Raw genomic sequence first — 21240 nt, forward strand, 5'->3', positions numbered from 1 at the left:
GCAGGGCGAAGCCCACCGCAACACGCCCCTAGAGCAGCCTCTGCATCCTCAGGGGTCCGAGACCCTCCTCCCTCGACGGGGCGCCCCGGCCTGGGAAAGCGCCTCCTGCCCACACAGGAGTCGGCAACAGAGACCGCGGGAGCCCGGTGGTACCAGACGGACCAAAAATGCCAAAATAACGCTGCAAAGACTCTGAACATCGACGGAGCACTGGACCCCACCCACGCGAAGTAGGCCGGGACCTGTTCTCCAAACCCACGAAGGTGACTGTCTGATAAATTCAAAAATTCAAGCAGTACTTGAAGTCTCCTAAGGTAACGTCCGAAACGTTCGCATGCGTCGCCTGTCCCCGCAAGAATCAGGAAGACCCACAACTCGAACGGGAAAACAGAAGCGCCTGACGCCCACTCTTAGACGGATCAGAGGTTGGAATTATCGGACAAGAATTTTAAAGGAACCGTCATAAAAATGATTCAATAAGCAATTACAAATCCTCTTGAGATTAAAGAAAAAACAGAAAATGTCGGCAAAAAAGACTGTTATTTAAAAGAACAAAACGGAAATTATAGAATTGAAAAATATAATAGAAAAAATAAACTCCCTGTATGGTTCGATAATAGAGAGGAGATGAAAAAGAACAGAATTAGTGAACTTGAGGACAGATCGATAAAATTTGCTCAATTTGAGTAACAGAAAATAGGAAAAAGAAAATAAAAACAAACAGAAAAGCCGCAGGGGCCCACGGAAAAACAGCAAAAGACCCAGAGTTTGTTTGGTCAGAGTCCCAGAAGTGAAAAAAACAGAATGGAACTGAAAGACTATATAAAGAAAAACGGCTCAAAATTCCCCAAATTTGGTAAAAGACATTAATCCATAGATGTGAAAAGCTGAGCAAATCTCACAAAGGATAAACCCAAATAAGTCGACACCAAGGCACATTATAAATCAGATTCTGAGAACCACAGACAGAGAAACAACACTGAAAGCAGCCAGAGCGATGGTGCGTCACCCGCAGGGCGGCCCAGACTGCGCAGCCACCGTGGGGGGCCGCACGGAAGCTCCTCGCACAACTGAGCACGGAGCTACCACGCGACCCGGCGGTCCCACGGCAGGGCACGTGTCTGAAGGAAAGGGGACCAACATACTGCAGAGGTGCCTGAGCTCCACGCCCACTGCAGCGCTGTTCACGATGGTCAGGATACAGAATCAACCCCAGCGTCCATCAAGGATCAACACATGAAGCAAATGCAGTACGTTTACACAGCGGAATACTACTCAGCCATGAACAAGGATGAAATCCTGTCATTCCCAGCAACGTGGATGGGACTGCAGGACATTATGTCATGACAAACAAGCCAGGCACAAAAAGATGCACATTGCGTGTTCTCTCGTGGAGACAGAGGCTAGGATCACGGCTGCCAGAGCCGGGAAGGGGCGAGGGGAGGGGATAAAAAGGTTACAAAATTACAGTTAGGATCAGTAAGATCTTGTGGTTGGTAGTATTCATACAACAGGGGACTACAAGTAACAACGATTTTAAAATTGTATATTTTAAAATATCTAAAAGAATGGAATTGGAATGGCCCTGACACAAAGAAATGACAAATGCTTGACGTGCTGGACAATCCAGTTACCCTGACTGGATCATTACACACCGTATGCAGGTATAAAATACCTCACATACCCCATAGATATGCACAATTATGTACCCATAATAATTAAAAATGAAAAATATTTTAAAAGACACAGAGAAACATTTTGCTGGAAAAAAAAAAAACAGATATCAAATAATCCCATGGAAAAGTGTCATTAACAAACGGGGACTGTCCCCAGAATTCCGAGAGATTTTGGAACATGAAGCAGACACAAACACAACTGTTCACTGGAAAACACACATGCAAATTTCCTTTGGGTTTTAGGAGTAAGAATGTTGTAAAAAAGAAGCTAGAGTAATTTCACTTTGATATATGGAACAACCTTAGCCATACAACCATTGAGGAAGATTCCTTAAAACTAGCTGACTGTTCCCAGTGTAAATATAAACAAGTAGAATAACTTTTTAAAGAAAATGTGAATATTATAAAATTTAACACCATGACCCAGTTTAACATAAAAATTACAACATTTTCTGTTTACAAGGTGTGAGAGGCACTCTACTCCCCAGGATAATGTACACAAGTATTTCCCCTTCCATACCCGTTTTATCCCTGCTTTTGACATGACCCTCACGCTTTGAGGAATTATGAGTGAAACAAGGTATTTCTCAGGCCCACAAGGGGGCCCCTTTGCACCACAGCAACAGAGTCTACACAGCGCAGTGCAACCGAATGCGGATGCACCATTCGGTTAAATTCATGGTCTGCCGAAAATGCCAGAGCGTCCAGTCACTGCCCACCTCCTTGGCCTCACCTGTGAGTCCCGGCGGACAGATGCAGACGTAGCCTGCGGCTTTGGGGTGGCTGAGTGACGAGGGCAGCCCGGCCACGCGCCCGTGTGGCTCCTCCGAGGACAGCTCCACGCACTGGCCCCCGGCCTGGCAGGGGCCGCTGCCGCATTCCGGGACGTGGGTCTCACACTGGGCGCCCGTGTACCCTGCAGGGGGAACGTGCAGAGAAGCCGCTGAGTCGAACCTACTGCGCCTGCGGAGCGAGCACCTGCCGGAGACCGGCCTTGCGCTGGCATCCCCGTACCTGCCCGCAGGAACCCGCAGGGCCAGTCTGGGAGGCGGCCGCTCACGTGCAAACAAACAGCAGCAGCAATGAAATCACTTGCATGATGTGGACAGAAAAATTTTCAGAAGGATTTGATTAATGAGGCTTGAATTAAAACGGGAGGTCAGGAGAACCTGGATTTAATCCAACGAAAGACCCCAATTTGGCAAATATTCCACATCTGTGAATTTTTATCAAGGAAGAAAATGAAATAGTTTTCAAGAGAATGGCTGAAAACTTAGCAAGTGTCCTTGTAGCCAATCCTAAATTCTTCTTTCAAAACTCAAAGTGAAGGTCAATGGTTATTTCCTAACACTCAAGGAAACAGAATAATAGATTGTTTCATATTTGCATGGGCTTAGCTGGATCATTTTATTAAGGCCAGGAATAAAAACAGTAAAATACGAATGATTTATCACTTCATAAAAAAATTAAAATATGAAATATAAATGAAAGTTCCCTACTCAAACTGTTTTTTTTGTTTTTATGAACATGTGCAACTATAAAAACTATAGTTTTATCGTGTGTGTGTTAACTTAACTGGAATCGTACCATACGCACCTTCTACAGCCTGCTCTGTTCCCTGCCTTGCACAGCCCATCCGTGTCAGTAACAGAGACCCAACTCATCACTTTTAGCTACTGCCAAGCATTCCAGAATGTGCATGTTCCATAGTTTAACCGTTCTCTTATTTGGATCTACGTACATCTGTGCCATGACAATGCTGCAGTGAGCATCATTATATATGACAGCGTATGTAAGTGTTTGAGCATGACCCCAGGGTTTGTGCCCAGAAGTGGAACTTCTGGGTCATAGGTTATGCACATTTTTTATTTTAGTAGCCTGGCAAACACCTCTGCAGTAGCCGTACCACTCGCAGGGTGCCAACGCAGATGGGTGTGAGTGTGGCTCCAGGCCCTTGCCGGAGTTTGCTATCATCAGATATGAAAGTTCTCACCAGGTGGTTTACATTTTCCCGAGTTACTACTGAGCTTAACATTTTGGGGATGTTTTTTGACCATTTCATATCTCTTTCCTATCATTAGCCTTTTTCTTATTGATTTATAAGAGTATTTGCATACTGCATATAGTGCTGGCCCCAAAATGTAAATTTAGTGGGACATGATATAATGCTGATGGATAATAGGAAAACATCAGCTATCTTGTGAGATGGTAAGAGAGATGTACGTTCCTTTTTAAAGGAACACAGCACTTTGGGAGGGCCAGGAGTTTGAGACCAGCCTGGGCAACATAGTGAGATCTCGTTTTTTGCAAAAAGAAAAAAAAATTTTTTTAATTAGCCAGGCATGGTGGCATGTGCTGTAGTCCCAGCTACTCGGGAGGCTGAGGCAGGAGGATCCCTTGAGCCCAGGAGCTTGAGGTTGCTGTGAGCGAGGCTGACGCCACGGCACTGCAGCCTGGGTGACAGAGTGAGACCCTATCTCTAAATAAATAAATAAATAAATAATCAATCATTCAATGGCTTCCCCTTTTCACGTAGGATAAAATTCAAAATCCTTAGTGTGGCCTAAAAACTCCCTGCATGATCTGGCTCCCTTTCCATCTCAACATTCCTGCCTTACCCCATTCTCTCTCTTACTCCTCATTGCCCTCATAATGCTATTCTCTCTTCTAGAAAACTCTTCCCCAAGCATTTGCTTCGCTGACTTACTCAGTTTCAGACTTGGTCTTGTATTCCTTCCTCAGAGTAACTTTCCCTCATGGCAGATCTAGCTGAGACCCCCTTGTTTTCTCTCCTGCCACCCAGTTATTTCCTTTCATTGCTCTTATAACATTTAATTATGAATTTATTTGTGTGTGTAGCTGCCCCTCCCCTGCAGACGGAGAGCGTCACGAACACAGAGCCGGCGTTTGTTTTATTCCCCCTCCAGCGCTGAGCAGTGCGTAAGCCGAGAGCTTCGGTCCCTGGTATCAACCAGTGGTTGAATAAAACAATCTAGATTATGATCCTAGCTTAGCCCATAAACCAGAAAATTGACTATTAATAAGCAAATAATGAGACTATAATGCGATTGCTCATTTTGTAATTTTAATAAAACCCGAATGAGTTCCTGTGTCAAATTGTAACCACAGCGTAAGTTCTGTTGCTCAACAGTATAATGTATTTGTTACGTATGACCCTTGGCGCCTTTCTCAACCGCCTGAAGAAGAAACTTGTAGTCAAAAGAAAAGAAAAGAAAAGAAACGAAACTAAAAGAACATGTCGGATTGAGACCCCCCAATCCTTCATAGTGACCCCCCCCGCAAAGCACCCTGACAGCCTCCTGAACTTGAATGTCTGCTTTTTAAACCCTATCACTTCACACTTAAGGTTATACAAATACATTAACAGTATTTACAAAAAGATTTCATGAATTGTTATTTGTTGCGAGACCACAGACGTACTGAAGAAAGCCTGGACTATTTTCAGTTTTCTTCCCATTCTAAGACTCAAGACTCACACACAAGCGGGGCTCGGAAGTGATTTAGAACCATCATAAATCCCGTTCTGCTTTTCCGGCTCACGCATTCTCTCCTTCCAACCGTGGACACTAGGAAGGTTCTGATTTACAGTCTTGCTGTCCTGTCTCCACCACCGAGTCCCTGAGGGGATTTTATTTGCTGTTCTCTGTTATTAACCATGTATGTAAATAGATTCCTTCAGTCAAGGGTACAGTCAACAGTTTTAACAATTTTTCTATAAAACTCTGTGCACAGAAACAATATGATACTGAATCAAGTTCCCAGGGTTCTTATGTCACGTTCGTTTGTTTTTAACAAATCCCATCATATCTGGGCATCAGGAAAACTTTTAAGGTAAGCATTTAAGGTAACTTACACTTCTTGCAGTTAGTTACTTTTGCAGTGAGGACCCTGGGCAACTGTACCAGTGGATTCTTGCCACACTGTGTTCCATGGCAGTGGTTTCGTGATCCAAAGGAATGCTCTCCTTTTCTCAGGTATAGCGTAGTTTGCAGTGTTAAATCCTCTTTATATACAACAGTGAGAATAGGGTATGAAAATATTTTGAATTTTCTATCTAGGCAAAATCAGCATCCATCCAGCGACCAAGACAGAAACGCAGGGGCAGAACTGCCCTAAACTGTGCCCCTTCCCCCTCCACGTCATTTCCACCTCCCACCTGACTCTCACCTGACTCACGATTCCCACCTCCTCCTCCACACCCGGCCACTCCTGTCTCGGTTCTGACAAACAGGCTCGTCTCTTGTGGACGCTACTGCAGAATCCTCTCCCTGCATCCTCTGCCGTTAGTTTTATTCCCCTCAGTCATCTTTCCCTAAGCCGGAGAGATCTTCTTTTTTTTTTTTTTTTCCAGCTCATTTTGAGGGTACAAAAGTTCAGGCTATATATATCGCCCATGCCTCCCCATCCCCCCGAGTCTGAGCTTCAGTTGTGTCCATTCCCCAGACAGTGCACATTGCACTCATCACGTACTTGTGCACCCATCCCCTCCCCCCACCCCATCTCGAGATCTTCGTAAACCAAGTCAGATTCTGTGACTTCTCTTCCCCACGGTTTGCAGGGCAGACACGCGTGTCTGTGGTCTGGCTTCAGTCTTGCTCCTTCTCTCCACCATCAGCCCTACAGAGTCCAGCGTTTGGGGACCGTCACTCGGTTCCACAATGGGACATGGTATTTCCCATGTGTGGCTGCTGCCCCTTCCTCTCCCCCCTCGAGTGGGCAGGGACGACTTCATGTCCCTCCAGGGCCCCGGACGGGCAGCGTCCTGATTTCAATATCCCCTTAGCATTTACTGAGTGCTTACTACGGTCCAGGCTGAGCTAGGAGCTTTAGATGGGTTACTGGATTTATCTCCAAAACAACCCTGTAAGGTAGATGTTATAAATGAGGAAAATGAGAAAACTGAGGCTCAGAGCAGTAAAGTCACTTTTCCAAAACCACACAGCTAGTGAGGGCATTTCTGGAACATGCTCTGTTGTCTTTCGGGTTTTCTGAAACGGCGCCTCTGTGATCAAGCCACCTCTGCACTTCTCCTCCTCTTATTCCCTTTCACAGAATTTATTATGACTTCTTATTGTACCAAAAATGGTACTGCATATTCATACATTCTGGCACATCTCCCTACTGGAATTTAGGCTCCTGGAAGAAGGGACTACACCGGTTTGATTCCCAGGCCCCTGGTAAATACAGCTGGCGCCGAAATCCACGTGGCTTGAAAGACTGAGTCGTGAATGACTCATCTTACTCTAACTTTTTTACCGTATAAGTTTTTCAATTTTTTTAACTTTTTGACTTTGGTAAAAAAAACACTTAACTTAAAACAACACATTGTATAGCTGTACAAAAATAATTTCTTTCTTTCTATTTTATCCTATAAACTTTATTCTATTTTTATGTTTTTGTGTTTTAAACTTTTTGTTAAAAACTGAGACACAAACACACCTTGGCCTCGGCCTGCACAGGGTCGGGAGCATCAGTGTCACCGTCTTCCTCCTCCACGTCTTGTCCCACTGAAGGTCTCCAGGGGCAACGACACGCATGGAGCTGTCACCTCCTGTGAGAACAGCGCCCTCCTCTGGGCACCTGCTGAAGGGCCACCACAACCCTGTGCGCGACGCTATGACGTCACGACGCCTATGACGTCACGACAGCCATGACGTCACTGGGTGACAGGAATGTCTCGGCTTCATTAAAATCTCACGGGACGAGCCGAGCGCGCGGTTCTCCGCCGGCCGCAGGGCCGCCACGTGGTGCACGGCTGGCCTCACGCGGCTTGTTCGCCAAAACTGACACCAGCGTCCACGTGGGGCCTGTCTGGCGATGCCGGCGGGGCGCGCTGTCCTCGGTTCCTCGTGTCACCTCTGCCTTCAAGTCCGACTACCCTTTACGTGAATTTCAGCTACGGTTTGTAGATGCTTCACTTCACTGACATCACAGATGCCCGGGAGAATATTCCTGCCTCTGGGACATCATTCTACCCTCTCTGCACACACCGTCATTGTCATGTGGGTGTCACTGTCGTGTGGGTGTCATTGTCGTGCTGGTGTCGTGTCCGTCCTGACGCTTTCTGGAGGCAGCACAGCACGGAGGGGACTGAGCGAATTGTAAGGCAAATCGCTAGTAGTTCAGCATCATCTCGTGCGTTTCTGCATATTCCTGGTGGCCAAGAGGACATCTCAGAGGACAGGAAAGCACCTTCCTGTGACTTTTCCTTCCTGAAGACCATGCTGCGTTTCATCTTTCCATTGTTTTTTCCCCTCTCTGTTTCCGCTTAGGCGCCAGCTAGGAAGCCTACCTTGGATAATTCGCAGTACAGGAATATGTGTGTGGGCGCTGAAGCATACACTAAATTAAACAGTAACTAGAAGGAATTGGTTTCAAACATTTAACAAGAAGTTTTAGTTTTAGTTGCTGTAAGCAATACTTTTCTATTCTAAGCAAAAACAAACAAACAAACAAAACTGCTGGAAGATTTTTGTCACCTACCAGGCCAGCAGTGACAAGTGTAATTGCCAACATGGTCCTCACACGTAGCATTGTTGTGACAGGGTTGTGACCAGCAAAGAGGCATCGGGGTCTCACAGCGTGCTCCTGTGTATCCACTGCCCGCGCAGTTACAGCTGTACCTGGGAGTGAAGGTCATTGTCACGTCAGCCCTGGTCATACTGAGATCAATGTCTTCATACTGTCTCTTCTGTCCATCAACCTGAGACCCCCGAGACAATCTTAATACCCCCAAAACTCTGAGGAATTATGTCTAGAGGACTGGACACATTATGTGCTTCCATACTGAGGTCTTATCATTATCTTTTAAAAATGTTATAGTACAGAGATTCATGCAAATTTATTTGGAAACCATGATGACTTACTTTAGGTTCTTTGTCTATGAATTGAAGACCATACTAGCTACATCACAAGGTTATTTTGGTAATTAAATATGCATATAAAGGATAGACACAGTATCTCAAATATCTGAAGGCATTAAATAAATTGCTACTAAATACTACTAAATAACATTGTTAATATTTTTAAAGCAATAGAGAATGATTTATACCATCATGGTACTCTTTTATATAGAGAGTACATTGATAAGGTCCCTTAAGAAACGTGAAATAATAAATTATGAAAAACTCAGAAAACCCCCTAGCAAAATAAATTGTGACTTATGATGTTCTCTTATTTTTAGATTACAAGAATATTTTAGTCTTGCTATTTCTAATCTTTCATTGATTGAGTGGAATTATCTGACAGTTCCAAAATACAAACATGATGAGGAAGTTGTTGACTTTATTAAGAGGGGGCTCCTTTATTAATTTGGGTGGGGTCTCATCAAGGATTCAGTATTGTAATAACTGGGCCTGTGCACTCAGCTTACATTAAATGAGGGTTTTGGGAAGAGGATACTTATGAATTTATAAAGCACTTAGAATCCTATTCACTGTGCCTATGTATATTTACTGCCAAACACAGATATTAGGACTTTACTAAGAAAACTGAAATAGCAAATGTTACAAGTGATTGCAATTTTTATATGTACTGCTAGTTAGAAATCTTCTATTCACTACTGTATTTGTTTAATCATACTCACTAAAACTCTACCATATGTGAGACATTAGAGACAAGGGCCCGGCACTTGAGGGCCTTGGGTGGCTGGTGGACCTCAGTGTATGGAATTAGAAACTCCTTTTGCATAATTTCTTTGGTCTGTAAGAACTTTTTTCTGGCTTTCTGATATACCTTCTAGCAAATACGTTAATTTTTTGAGAAAATAAAGTCAGATCATATTGGTTGACTTCAGGATTATCTTCTCAAAATCTAGGTGATAACAGAGACAATGGTAAAATAGAGAAATTTTTCATGACATGCTCAAGGGAGGAGAGTAAAAGTTGGCTAAGTTTCAGCCTTGTTCTGTTTGCATCTCCGTCAGAATCAAACGCTTTGCGCCATTTCTGTCCTGACAGTAGAGCATGGAGGGGGAGCCGCCTCCTTTTCCACTGGAGATGGTTCGTGGAACCTTCCGTCTGGTCTGTCTTCGTGTGGCCACGTACCCGCCCCCAGGACTGCGGATCTGTGCACTGGAGCCTTATGTGGGCACAGCCACAAGTCAGAGCCAGGGCACGGAACGTGGCTAACAGTTAGGTTTTATATTCTACAAAAGAAATGTACAGCCACATCGCTCTATTCAAAATTCTGTTGTTAAATATTTTGTTGGATGTATTTGAAACACACATGCCTTTTACGGCTCCCCTTTTGACTCTGATTCACTTCACAATTAGATTTGGGATAAATTATGTCCTGTGTACTCCATGAAGGGAAACCGGATTCTAGTCCTCCTTTTGCGAATGATTAACCGTGTGAACTCGTGGGAGTTTTCCAACTTTCCTGAACTTTAGACTTTTTGTTGTAATGTGGACACTTAACGCTCATCTTGCCTTCTGCTGAGCTGCTGAAGGATCAAACAAGGTAATTTTAAGTGCCAACGCTGTTAAGAATTGTTATGCATTGGATAAGTCAGTAGTTATCCTAGAACGTTTTTTATAAAATATTTTATGTGAACTCAATGATTGTTACACAAATTTATTGTATTCATCATACTAAGGTGTAATTTATGGTTGTTATTTTTGCCTGAAAGCCAACGATAGATTTGGATTTGCAGAATCACATGGCTACTTCTCACCATTATGCTGTCTCAAAAGTTTTCACCCAATTAATTCCACAAACACCTGGAAATTCAAGCCATAAATAATTTATTATCACTGCCCTTTCCAACGCTTTATACAAAATTTCTAAAGGACTTATTTTTGCCACCTGATTTATATTCTTGTCATCATGTAGATAACAACCTTCTCTTCACATACAGAATAATCTCTAGCTTTGTTTTTGTACCTTCCTTGGCTACAGCAGTTTTATTTCATGGAATTGGAAACCTGGTACTTTCCTGTAATGTAAGCAATTCCAAATGATTATAAGGATGACTTGGAAAACCATTCCTTTGGGGACAGAAGGTGAATTTTTTAGTAAAATCTGAATGTTACAACTTTTCATCATTTAAAGCATAAAGTGATCTGAAGATTGTAAGCTGAGGATGTGAGATCTCTGACTTCACCAGGTGGTCCAACAGTTCGGGGTCCGTCCCTAAGCCGGTCCCCCGAGCGAGGAGAAACCGTACCTGTTTGCTGCGTCCACACACAGTCCCCCGTGGAGACAGGGCTCACTGGCACACTCGTCCGCGTCGAGCTCACAGCGCCCCCCCCGGAACCCAGGGGCACAGTCGCAGGAGTAAGACCCCACAGCATCCCGGCAAGTTGCACCGTTTAAACAGGGCTGGGACCAGCATTCGTCAATTTCCAGTTCACAATTTACACCTTTTAAAAAAGTCAGCACAGAAAAACAGAAGACGTTTTAGTGAAGTGTTAACACGTCAGCTATTCGACAATGCTCTATTTACCAAAGCACTAGTCAAATGTTATGTGACCCAAAATAATTTTTCTCCTTAATTGTAATTGGTTTTAACTTCTGGTGCTTGTGGGAAGTTGCACAGAGCGGAGCAGCTGCTACTTACAGGAATTATTGCTCACAGCAGCTTGTGGCTTTTTAGTCTGCGGAACCAAAAATGTCATTTTCAGAACAAACTTATTGTGAACTGCACTTTTCTTGGAAGCCTAAAATGGGCTGGTCAATGTTTTTACATCATTTTTAAACACTTAGTTTAGGCAGCATATCGAGTAGTGGGTAGAAACTCAGACGCCGAAGCCAGACAGCTTGGGCTGGGACCTTGGCACAGACACTCGCTAGCTGTGTGACTTGGGCAAGTTTCTGAACCCTGTTACCTTGTCATAACTCAGCTTCCTCACCTGAAAAATGAGAATGATAGTCGTAATTACCTTATAAGGTTATCGTTATAATTAAATGTGTTCTAAAGTGCTTATACATTATAACAGTGCTTATAACAGTACTTGATACATTTAAGTATCTGCTACAGAAAAAAATAGCACTTGTTTTTCCACAAAAATCTATTGTACAAATGCGGTGGGCAATTATTTGCCTAAGTGCTCCTTTTGCATAGCAGATGTTTTCCAGTTTTTTGTTTGTGTTACAAAATACTTTCAAATATAAAATCAGTTTGTGATAAAGTTAATGTAATTAATGGTATCATTAGAAGCTACTTTATTTTAAGGTACTGTTACATGAAAAAAAAAAAAAATCTGTTACTTATCCTCCCAAAAATAATAGGTGAAGATTATTTGCTAAACAAAATAAGTTTCAGATTTATAAAAGTTGTAGTCATACTGAGGTAACAAACTAGTCTACCGAATCTGTCAAAATAGTATCTGATACACAGTAATCAAATCTGCATACAGGTCTTAAGAGACAGAAAAAGAGAAATATCTATACTTACCCATCTTTATTTCTGTGTCTATATCCCAGAATAATATATTACGTATTATTAATAAAATGAAATTGAGGGGTTTTCAAATAACTCAGAGGTCATTAGTAGTTTGATTGATTTTGTACCCTTTTTTCCTGATAGAAAATGCAGTAGGATATTCTAACACCATCTATTATTTACAACTGTTACTAGAGTCTACAAAGATCCAACTTAAAAGGGATGCCAGCATATTAAATTTGATTGTTTTTGAAAAGAAAAAGAACTTAAAATTTAAATTTATATCAATAAAAATGGAAATTTGGGCAACAGCATTTGTTTCTAGATAAATGGATTGCTCCTTTGGGCTTGGCTATTTCTTTCCCAGTCTGTGCATGAGATTTTCCACAACTGTGTTATTTGGCATCAACAAGTTCAAAGAAAAGAGCACGAAACTGGCCAGTGGAGACCCGGGTTCTCATCCTCTGTGTAACAGTCTCTCTTTTCAGCAATGTTCCTGTATCTTTACTTCTCCTATGTAAAATAAGATAATAATAGATACCTCTTTTTATTTTCAAGAGTGCATGAAAAGCAAAAGTGATTAACTCTTTAAATAATTTGCCTATGATCATCTTTAACCTATATATTTACTAAAACCATAATGTGTTAGTACTCAGTGATTCTAAGATGCAAAATGACCACCCCTAAGATGACCCTGTTTGGTCCCGACTGGGCAGAGGGAGGCGTGCTCACGCAGGCATGTTCACTCCTCGTGGACTCCCGCGGCCATCCCGTGTGGAGGGAACCGGCACTCACTGAACGCCGACCGTACGCACGGGCAGGGCACAGGGGTGTCACCTGCATCCCTTTATCTCATCCCGTACATTGAAGGTACAGATAGAGAAAGTGAGACTCAAAGATCTTCCCAGACTTGTACAGCTGGCAGGTGACAATGTCTCTGCAGTCCCTGTCTCCTCCCAGGGCAGTCCTGCCCGCTCCCGTTTCCATGGTGCCTTTGCCTGTAAGACACCGGATCACGTCACTTGGTATTTCAGCCAGGAAGTATTTTTGCTGGGAAGTATTAACATACAAAGCCAAACCAGTGGTTCAGAACTTGTTAAAGCTTTTTCTAAGTTTTATCTTTCATAGTTAAAATAAAATCCATATGTTCTTCTGATATAAGCCCAGATTACTTCCTAATATATAAGAAACACATTATAAATAAAACTCTTATTTTAAATCTGGAGCTCCATTTATGTATTGCAGCTCAAATATTTTGGCATTAAAGGGATCCTGACGCATGTGGGAGAATGTGTTTCAACAGCTTAAGTACAATTGCAATTCAAACAACTGTTGCTTTAGGGTGATTTATTTGTGTAATTCTTAATATCGCTTATAAATATGATTTGTATTGTAGTGCATCACTGTTGCAGATATAGACAAAAGCGATTTGGTCCACGTCTGCATTATGCCAGAATAGATGAAAAGTGCTGGCCGGGCGCGGTGGCTCACGCCTGTAATCCTGGCACTCTGGGAGGCCGAGGTGGGCGGATCGTTTGAGCTCAGGAGTTCGAGACCAGCCTGAGCAAGAGCGAGACCCCATCTCTACTAAAAATAGAAAGAAATTATATGGACAGCTAAAAATATATATAGAAAAAATTAGCCGGGCATGGTGGCGCATGCCTGTAGTCCCAGCTACTCGGGAGGCTGAGACAGGAGGATCGCTTGAGCTCAGGAGTTTGAGGTTGCTGTGAGCTAGGCTGACGCCACGGCACTCACTCTAGCCTGGGCAACAGAGTGAGACTCTGTCTCAAAAAAAAAAAAAAAAAAGAAAAGTGCTATGTCCCATCAGTCATCCAGATATTTTTCTGTCTCCAGATATCGGCTTCATAGATAACACATCTGTCTGCCTCAGAGGCTGCCCCCTGTGCTCCCAAAGTTCCCTTGAATATTAATGAACATATTGTATTGCACTGCAGTTACTTGTCCATTTCATCTACAAAATGGTGGGCTCTCTGAGGTCAAATTCTTTGTCTCTTAACAACAATATCTGTAGCATTTAACACATATTCTTTAAACACTGGAAATGCTCAATGAATTTTTTTTTTTTTTTTTTGAGCACCCAGCCTAGAGTTGCAGTGGTGGTATCAGAGCTCACTGCAGTCTGAAACTCGAACTCCTGGGCTCAGGTGATGCTCCCGCCTCACCGTCCTGAGTAGCTGGGATGACAGGCACACCGCCACACCCAGACAATTTTTTAAAAACATTTTTTATAGAGATGGGGTCTCACTATGTTGCTCAGGCTGGTCTCAAACTCCTGGACTTAAATGATCCTCCCAACACAGCCTCCCAAAGTGCTGGGATTGCCGACTTGAGCCTCTGTGCCTGGCCCATCTCAATGAATTTGGAATGACTGAAAGATCAAGTCACAGCGACGGCATATTCTGCCCCGTCCCTGGGAAGGCGAGCAGCTATGCCAGGACAAGCTGCCCAGAGCTTCTGCACGCCTGGGCCCACTCCAAATCGAAAGCCATAAAGTTAAATTTGTGGCTTTGGCAAATGTATAACATATTGTGGTTCCTGAATGATTGTGCCCCAAACTTCTAATTAGCATTTAGAGATTTTTGTACTTCAATACACATCCTTTAGCAGTCAGAGATGAAAGTTAACACTCTGGACCACGAGATACTGCACAGTGTATGGTATCAGCATGGAGCAGGTCTTGTCCCCGACGCTGCCCTCGTCACTCATCACACCGGGCAGAGAGGGAACAATACGTGGGCCGTGGCATTGATAACCCGCTCTGAACACCTTCCTCGTTATCTGCAGAGCCCATGCTTTGGAAACAATCGTACTCTAGCTTCCAGATATCATCCCAAATTTCAGACTCTACCCATTATATTTGATACTAACAGGGCTCTATGCATAATGTTTTTCTTTTAAATAAGAATGATGTATGCAGTTGTTTATATTAGCTACAACAGTCATCAGTGCAAGTCTGTGATACAAGTATCAGTGCAAAGAGGAACTGTAGCGTTCGGTTTCGTGGCAGCGCCAGACTGACAGTGAGTTCTCCCCTAGATCATAGTCACAATCTTCTCAACATCCCAGAGCAGCAGAGAGGCTGGGTGATTTCCTGCTCTGGTTCACAGACTCAAACAAGTACAATAATGTTTAGCAAGATGTTATGAGAAATGAACAGTGGATTTTTCTTTTTATTATTTTCACTGGGAATATCTTTGGAGTTTCAGCCCGTAAGATTTCTGGCTTGTGAATTCAGACACACCTTTCTTAAGGACACTAAAAGGTAACAAAATCCTTTCTTAAATCATTTACATAAAGTAGACTTCACAAGGCCAGGATTCCGTCTCTAAAGCACTGCTGAATTCTGTCAGTTCTAAGACTCCTCTTTTCTCCTTCACACTTTTAGCATCTCTGGAACTAGGAAGCTCTTCACAATCAACAGTGTCTTGGTCTTGTATTCTGTTTTAGCCGAATCATTTTTCTTTCTTAATGATATATGAAATTTATGTAAAACCAATTATGTGTTAAATCTGATGAAATACGTAAACTGATTTATTCTTTTATTATATTAACAACTATTATTACTTTGTTATTTTATCATTATTTTATTTAACTAACTTCATTATGTGTCATTATTTTGTTATTACAATGATTACAATGCTTTTTGTTCCTAAAGTTTTGCTTTCACTGAGAGACAAAACTGGAATAACCTCTGGTCTCGATATCAAACGTGTTTTTTGCTGGTTTTCTTAATCCTTGTCATGCTGTGTCCTCTCCCCTACCCCTTCCACTATCAGTGAGAATTTGAGAATGTTCTTGACACTGTTTTAACTCCATCTTTCCAGAATATTCATGGAGGCGGAAACTAGCTCTAGAAAGAGGACAGTTAGTTCCTGTGTCAGCCGTAGGGACAGAGCATGGAGAGGGGTTCTCGTGCTTGCTGGTGTCTAACGACACTCCCGGACTACAGCTGTCCGTCTGCAGAACTGTTTCTCCTAACTCTATGTCAGCACACCCTTCGTTCCTCTTCTCCAGCCATTTTCCTCTAAATTCATCTTTATGTTATTCCTTCCACTTTACTCTCGTTATAAATGTCATCACATGTACCGTGTCATTGGATTGTAAAATAGTATTTTCCAATGTCAACAGGCATGGCTTTTTTAATCTAATGACTATATTTTATATGTTCGTTTATACACACATTTTCAAAAAATCATGAAAATGGTAAGATATACAGGGGCTGTCCGGAAAGTATCCAGCCATGGATGCAGTGGATACGTGGATATAACGGCTGGATACTTTCCGGACAGCCCTCGTGGATCAAATATACATCAAGCGTAAGAAGTCCGAGTAACCTATCTCAGACTCTCGAAGATGCTACGTTTGAAAAACACGGCACTTTTATGAATGGTTTATGCCTTTCTTAATTTTGTAAGTTTCTTGGGAAGATTATAGGAATTTTGCAATATTTTTATTTTATGTTAAGTATGTTAATGTTATGTATTTCATACTTTCATAATTATAATGTTTTAACCATAGAAAATTACTCCTGTGTTTCTCTACATTAGGATAATTGTTATTCCTAAGTATTTTAAAATGTTAAAATATTAATAACTTTTTAAATCTTTTATTTTATGATGTAACCGTTTTAGAAATTGAATTTTTGCCTAGATGTATTGTAATTTTCCAGTTTAAACTCATAAGTGGAGCAGAGAGTTTGACCTTCAGTTAATCTATTTCTGAGTCTGGTTCTGACAACACTCAAAAAAGAAAGCAATGCAAGTACAAGAAAATGATACCTACAGAAAATATAGATAAACACTGTTTAAACAGCATTGGTACTAGTAGCTATGTTTTAAGATGTAGAAATATTGACAATCAGCACTTTCAAAGCCTAAATAGTTCATGGAAAAGTTTTCACTAGATCATTTCATTCTCCCTGCGACCAAGCGTGGTAGGATTGTCACGCCCGTGTCAGAATGAGGCAGTGCAGGCTCAGAACTGTTGTTATTGATCAAAACCAAACCACCAGAAACCGTCGAAGCGGGGCCCGGAGTCCTTGTCCTCTCCTTCCAATCCCACAGCCCCTGCATGTGTTCTACACGTTCCTACACGTCGCCAGCTCACCCCTTCGGATGCTGACCTGCACACGCGTCCCGCTGGTGCCCAGACAGGCATTAGGGAAATGCTGGTAGCAAGTCGAGAAAAAGCCGGTTTTCTGGTTCACAGACGGCACCTTCTTTCCCTGTCCTCACATGGCGGCGGGGGTGGGGGTCTCTCTTGGACCTCTTTTATATCACATAGAGCTCAAATCCCACTCATGAGGGCCCTACCCCTGACCTAATGTCACCTCCCACAGGCCCCACCTCATAACAACACCTTGGGGGTCAGGGTTTCACACGTGAATTTTGGGGAGACAAAAACATTCAGACCATAACAACCCCTTCACAAAACATCTCTGCTGTCCTTCTCCCTTGACATTCAACCTGTTATTATTCAAATAACAATAATAATAAATATAGCCAGAGGACAAAAGTTTCAATGCTACATCCTGAGAGAGATGTAGTTTCACCCCACTCACAGGCCGTTTTTTCCATAAAACATTCCCTGACTCCAAGCAACACGACCAGCTCCGGCTTGCGCTCCTCACACTCTGTTCACAGACGGATTGCAATGTTTGTTTGCGTTCCTGCTCCCTGGATAAACTGTGAACATTTTGTCAGGGACAAATTTTGTCCTAGTCATCTTTATGTCTCCAAGATCCGGCACAATGTCCAGCGTATTGTAAGCATAAATATTTGCTGAATAAATAACATTTGTTATTTTGTGTACTCATTCAACAAACATTCGTCAAAAGCCAGAAACTCCATTTCTTCATAAAAAGTATTTCAAATGGCTCTAGTTCTGAGCAAAAGCCTGATCGTGTGTTTAATTTTCTTCATATGACACTATAAAATGATTAATTTTATGATGAAGAGCATATAAAAATAACCTTTTCCCTTTGATAAAATAACATTATTTCTCTTGAAATAAGTTTATATTTTATAATGTATGATAGTTTTATTTCCCCCAAATTATTTTCCATTACCATTAAATTATCCATATGATTTGTCATAGATGCCTTCAAAGGAATTTAGTTGGTCAAAACCCACAAGGCCCAACCCCCGCACCGTTGCCTTGGTAACTCAGCTTCCCACAGGAGTCTGGGAGAGGACCACCGTTCAGACCGTAGCATCGTGTAGCTACAACTGTCACCAGCAATCAACGCTTTAGATAAAAGCCCACATTTTATTGGCTTTTGTTTCCTTGTCTCACGGACTTTGTAACATAAGAGCCAAGGATGCCGTGTGAAAATCCACGTGACTGTCTACCTCAGTGGTGTCTCCAAGCGGGGTCCCTGGGGCTGCAGCGTGAGATCACACGGGAGCTTCTCACACAGGCGCACTCCAGACCCACCTCAGGTCTACTGGGTCAAAACCTACATCAATGACAAGCGCTCCAGGTGACTCTCATGTGCACTGAAGTTTGAGATCCGTTGATTTACCCTGTAAGTTTGCTACATTGGAACTGACAGTTGAGCTTTTAATGCATGCTTTTCTCCATATCAGAAATTTCACGTTTTTTTGGAGTAAAATACATTTGAAAATATTCTGACCAGGGTAAATGTTCAACGAGTCTCGTTCTTCACGACCCTAACCTGCCCTCACCTTTCATGGCCACGGCCATCCTCCCAGGCCCGGTCCTGATATCCTACATGTAGGTTATCACAATGGTCTACTAACTAGTCTTCATGCGCTAACTAGTCTTTCAACTACTCTCCACGTGCTAATACATTTTCTTGAATATAGAATACATTTTTTAATATATTTTTGTTTCTGAAATAAAGATGCACTTTATAAGTGAAGAGTAAATTTCATATATTTTCTTATTTCCCAAGAGATCGTTTTTATGCCAAGGATCTACCTTACCATAGAGGCAATGAGACAGCTCCTACACTAATTTGTTTCATCAGACATGGAGTTGCCCTTTCTCTGCCCTCTCACAGCCCTGGCTTTCTCAACTGCCGGCACCGTAACGGGAAAAGTGCACATTCATCAATCTAACTTCAAGGAAGACCTCAGTTACAAAAGGATTCACTGCATGAATGTGACGTTAAAGCAGTCACATGCTCAGAGCTAATAGTCTTTCCATTAAGAAAACAGTTTGCAGCTGCTCACGTTCTGCCCCGGTTGGAGTTTCTGCTTATGCACAGCAGATTCTCACGGGCAGCCTCCTCGGCTCTCCGAGCCCGTTTCTGTGGCTCATGAATCACTGCCCGGGAAGCAGCACGGAGCACACCGAGAGAATTCACACCGTGCGGACCCTCTCCACCACCACGGCTCTTTCCCCTTCTCCCTCTCTGTCTTTTACAATTTATTGCCCTTTCTTACGTTGCTGCTCAAAGGAACACAGGTTTTTTCCTGTAAGGCAAGGTTTTTATGTTCTCCCTAAACTTGGACGCAGTGCACAGCAGCGAGGCCGCTGTAATACAGTTTTCAGGATCCACCAGGAGGTCCGGCTGAGTCAGGGCACCAGCACGCCCATCCTGACGGCTCACGAATCTCCTTTCTTCTCAACTTTGGCTTTTCCGTTGGTTCTAGTGACCTTCTTTGGGGGTTCTCATTAATTTGCCTGAACTGCCACAAACAACGGTCATCACGAGATGGCAATGACGTGAACAAACCTCCCTGCGTGTCTAAATAACCGCAGTGCAAGAAAAGTTTCCAGATTAAGTTCACATAAACTTAATTTTTGGCTCCCAGCCCTAGCTGCACGTTGGGACCATCAGTTAACTGTGGCCCTCTGAAGGTAGGGCACGGCCACCTCTGCTTCCCGTCTCCCTGGGCAACTGCTAACGAGAGCCACTACTCTGCTCGGGTAGGGGCTGGTGACCAAGCCCACAGTTGCATTTCGTACCTGAACTGGCCAAACCAGCTAATGATAGACCTAATTCCTACTGCCTTGTGAGTCTCTCGTTCAAATTCTGTTTGCAAGCAAGTTTTATAGATGCCATCAGAAAAGCTGAAATAATAAAATTTAGCTGATTTCTTAGAAAACAAAGACAGACTATAGTCAAGTAGGGAACAGCATCACTGTATCGGGGACTGGCAGGGAAAGCATCCCCACTGTGGACCTGGAGTGCTACAGAGAGAAACGGGCGTCACTCTCCCTGGGCCCACAGGGATGTGACCTAACACACAGTATGAACGTCGTAGGGTGACGTGCATCATGATGGAATTTACCGCACTGCACACTGGGAATACACCCTTGACATCCTTTATGCCTTAGACCACTGAAGGGATTCATTAAAATCCAGTTAAATTAGAATGTAAAAGAAATACACACATTATAAAACATGATTTTTCAAGCTGTGTTTTTGCAATTAGAAAACTATTACGGAACACTGTAGTTGAAATGGCTGAAACGTTAATTCGATCTCATGTCTATTCCTTTTAATCATCTTTCACAGTATTGAAATAGCAGCAAGAAATAGATGATGCTGACTTAATGAACTACAGTGATTTTTTTAAAGCGGTCATTATAAACAAAAGCAATTCCAAACCAGGCCCACAACAATTCATTTCTTATCTTAATTCAAAAAATGTTTTTAAAAACTGAAATTCAATTGCTATAACTCTAATGAAAGAAAATAGGCACAACAGTACGGCATGTAACCAAGGAGGTTTTCATGTATAAATATCATCTTGTGAGCTCCTTTAATATTGCCCATAACTTTTAGCATAGACTTGGTAATTAAGATGCACTTGATAAACTAATTTCCCACTGACCCAACCATTCTACCATCATCAAGTATGTATGAGGCAATAGAGAAGGTAGACTCCAGTTTACTATCTACTTACCTCGGTTTCCTGACCAGGAAGGATGCCAAGAGATACGTGAAACAATGTAAAAACTCAGAGTAACTCAGTAACGGTTTGTTAGGCGACCCTTCCCCCGCATCGCCGGGCTGGCCCTGGGGGAAGGCGGCCCCCTCTTCCCAGTCCACCGCCCGTCACCAGCGGACCCCCCAACGGTGCTGCCGGATTACAGAACAAACGGGAATAGGACGCCGTGTCCTGCCGAGCGGGGAGGCCACCAACACTCGGCGCCTGAGCT

General features: G+C 42.8%; 1 protein-coding gene across 1 annotated transcript in view; it reads right to left on the reverse strand.

The window, feature by feature from the left end:
- CRB1 (crumbs cell polarity complex component 1) overlaps window positions 1-21240 on the reverse strand; it is a 108942-nt gene that overhangs the window by 80198 nt on the left and 7504 nt on the right. The window contains exons 3-5 of the mRNA XM_069459322.1: window positions 10864-11059; window positions 8181-8320; window positions 2410-2592 (exon numbers count right to left, since the gene is read on the reverse strand). Coding sequence (XP_069315423.1) covers window positions 2410-2592; window positions 8181-8320; window positions 10864-11059 — 519 coding nt within the window. The remainder of the gene's footprint in view (window positions 1-2409; window positions 2593-8180; window positions 8321-10863; window positions 11060-21240) is intronic.

The sequence above is a fragment of the Eulemur rufifrons genome, chromosome 27, assembly GCF_041146395.1.
Source record: "Eulemur rufifrons isolate Redbay chromosome 27, OSU_ERuf_1, whole genome shotgun sequence".
Lineage (NCBI taxonomy): Eukaryota > Metazoa > Chordata > Mammalia > Primates > Lemuridae > Eulemur > Eulemur rufifrons.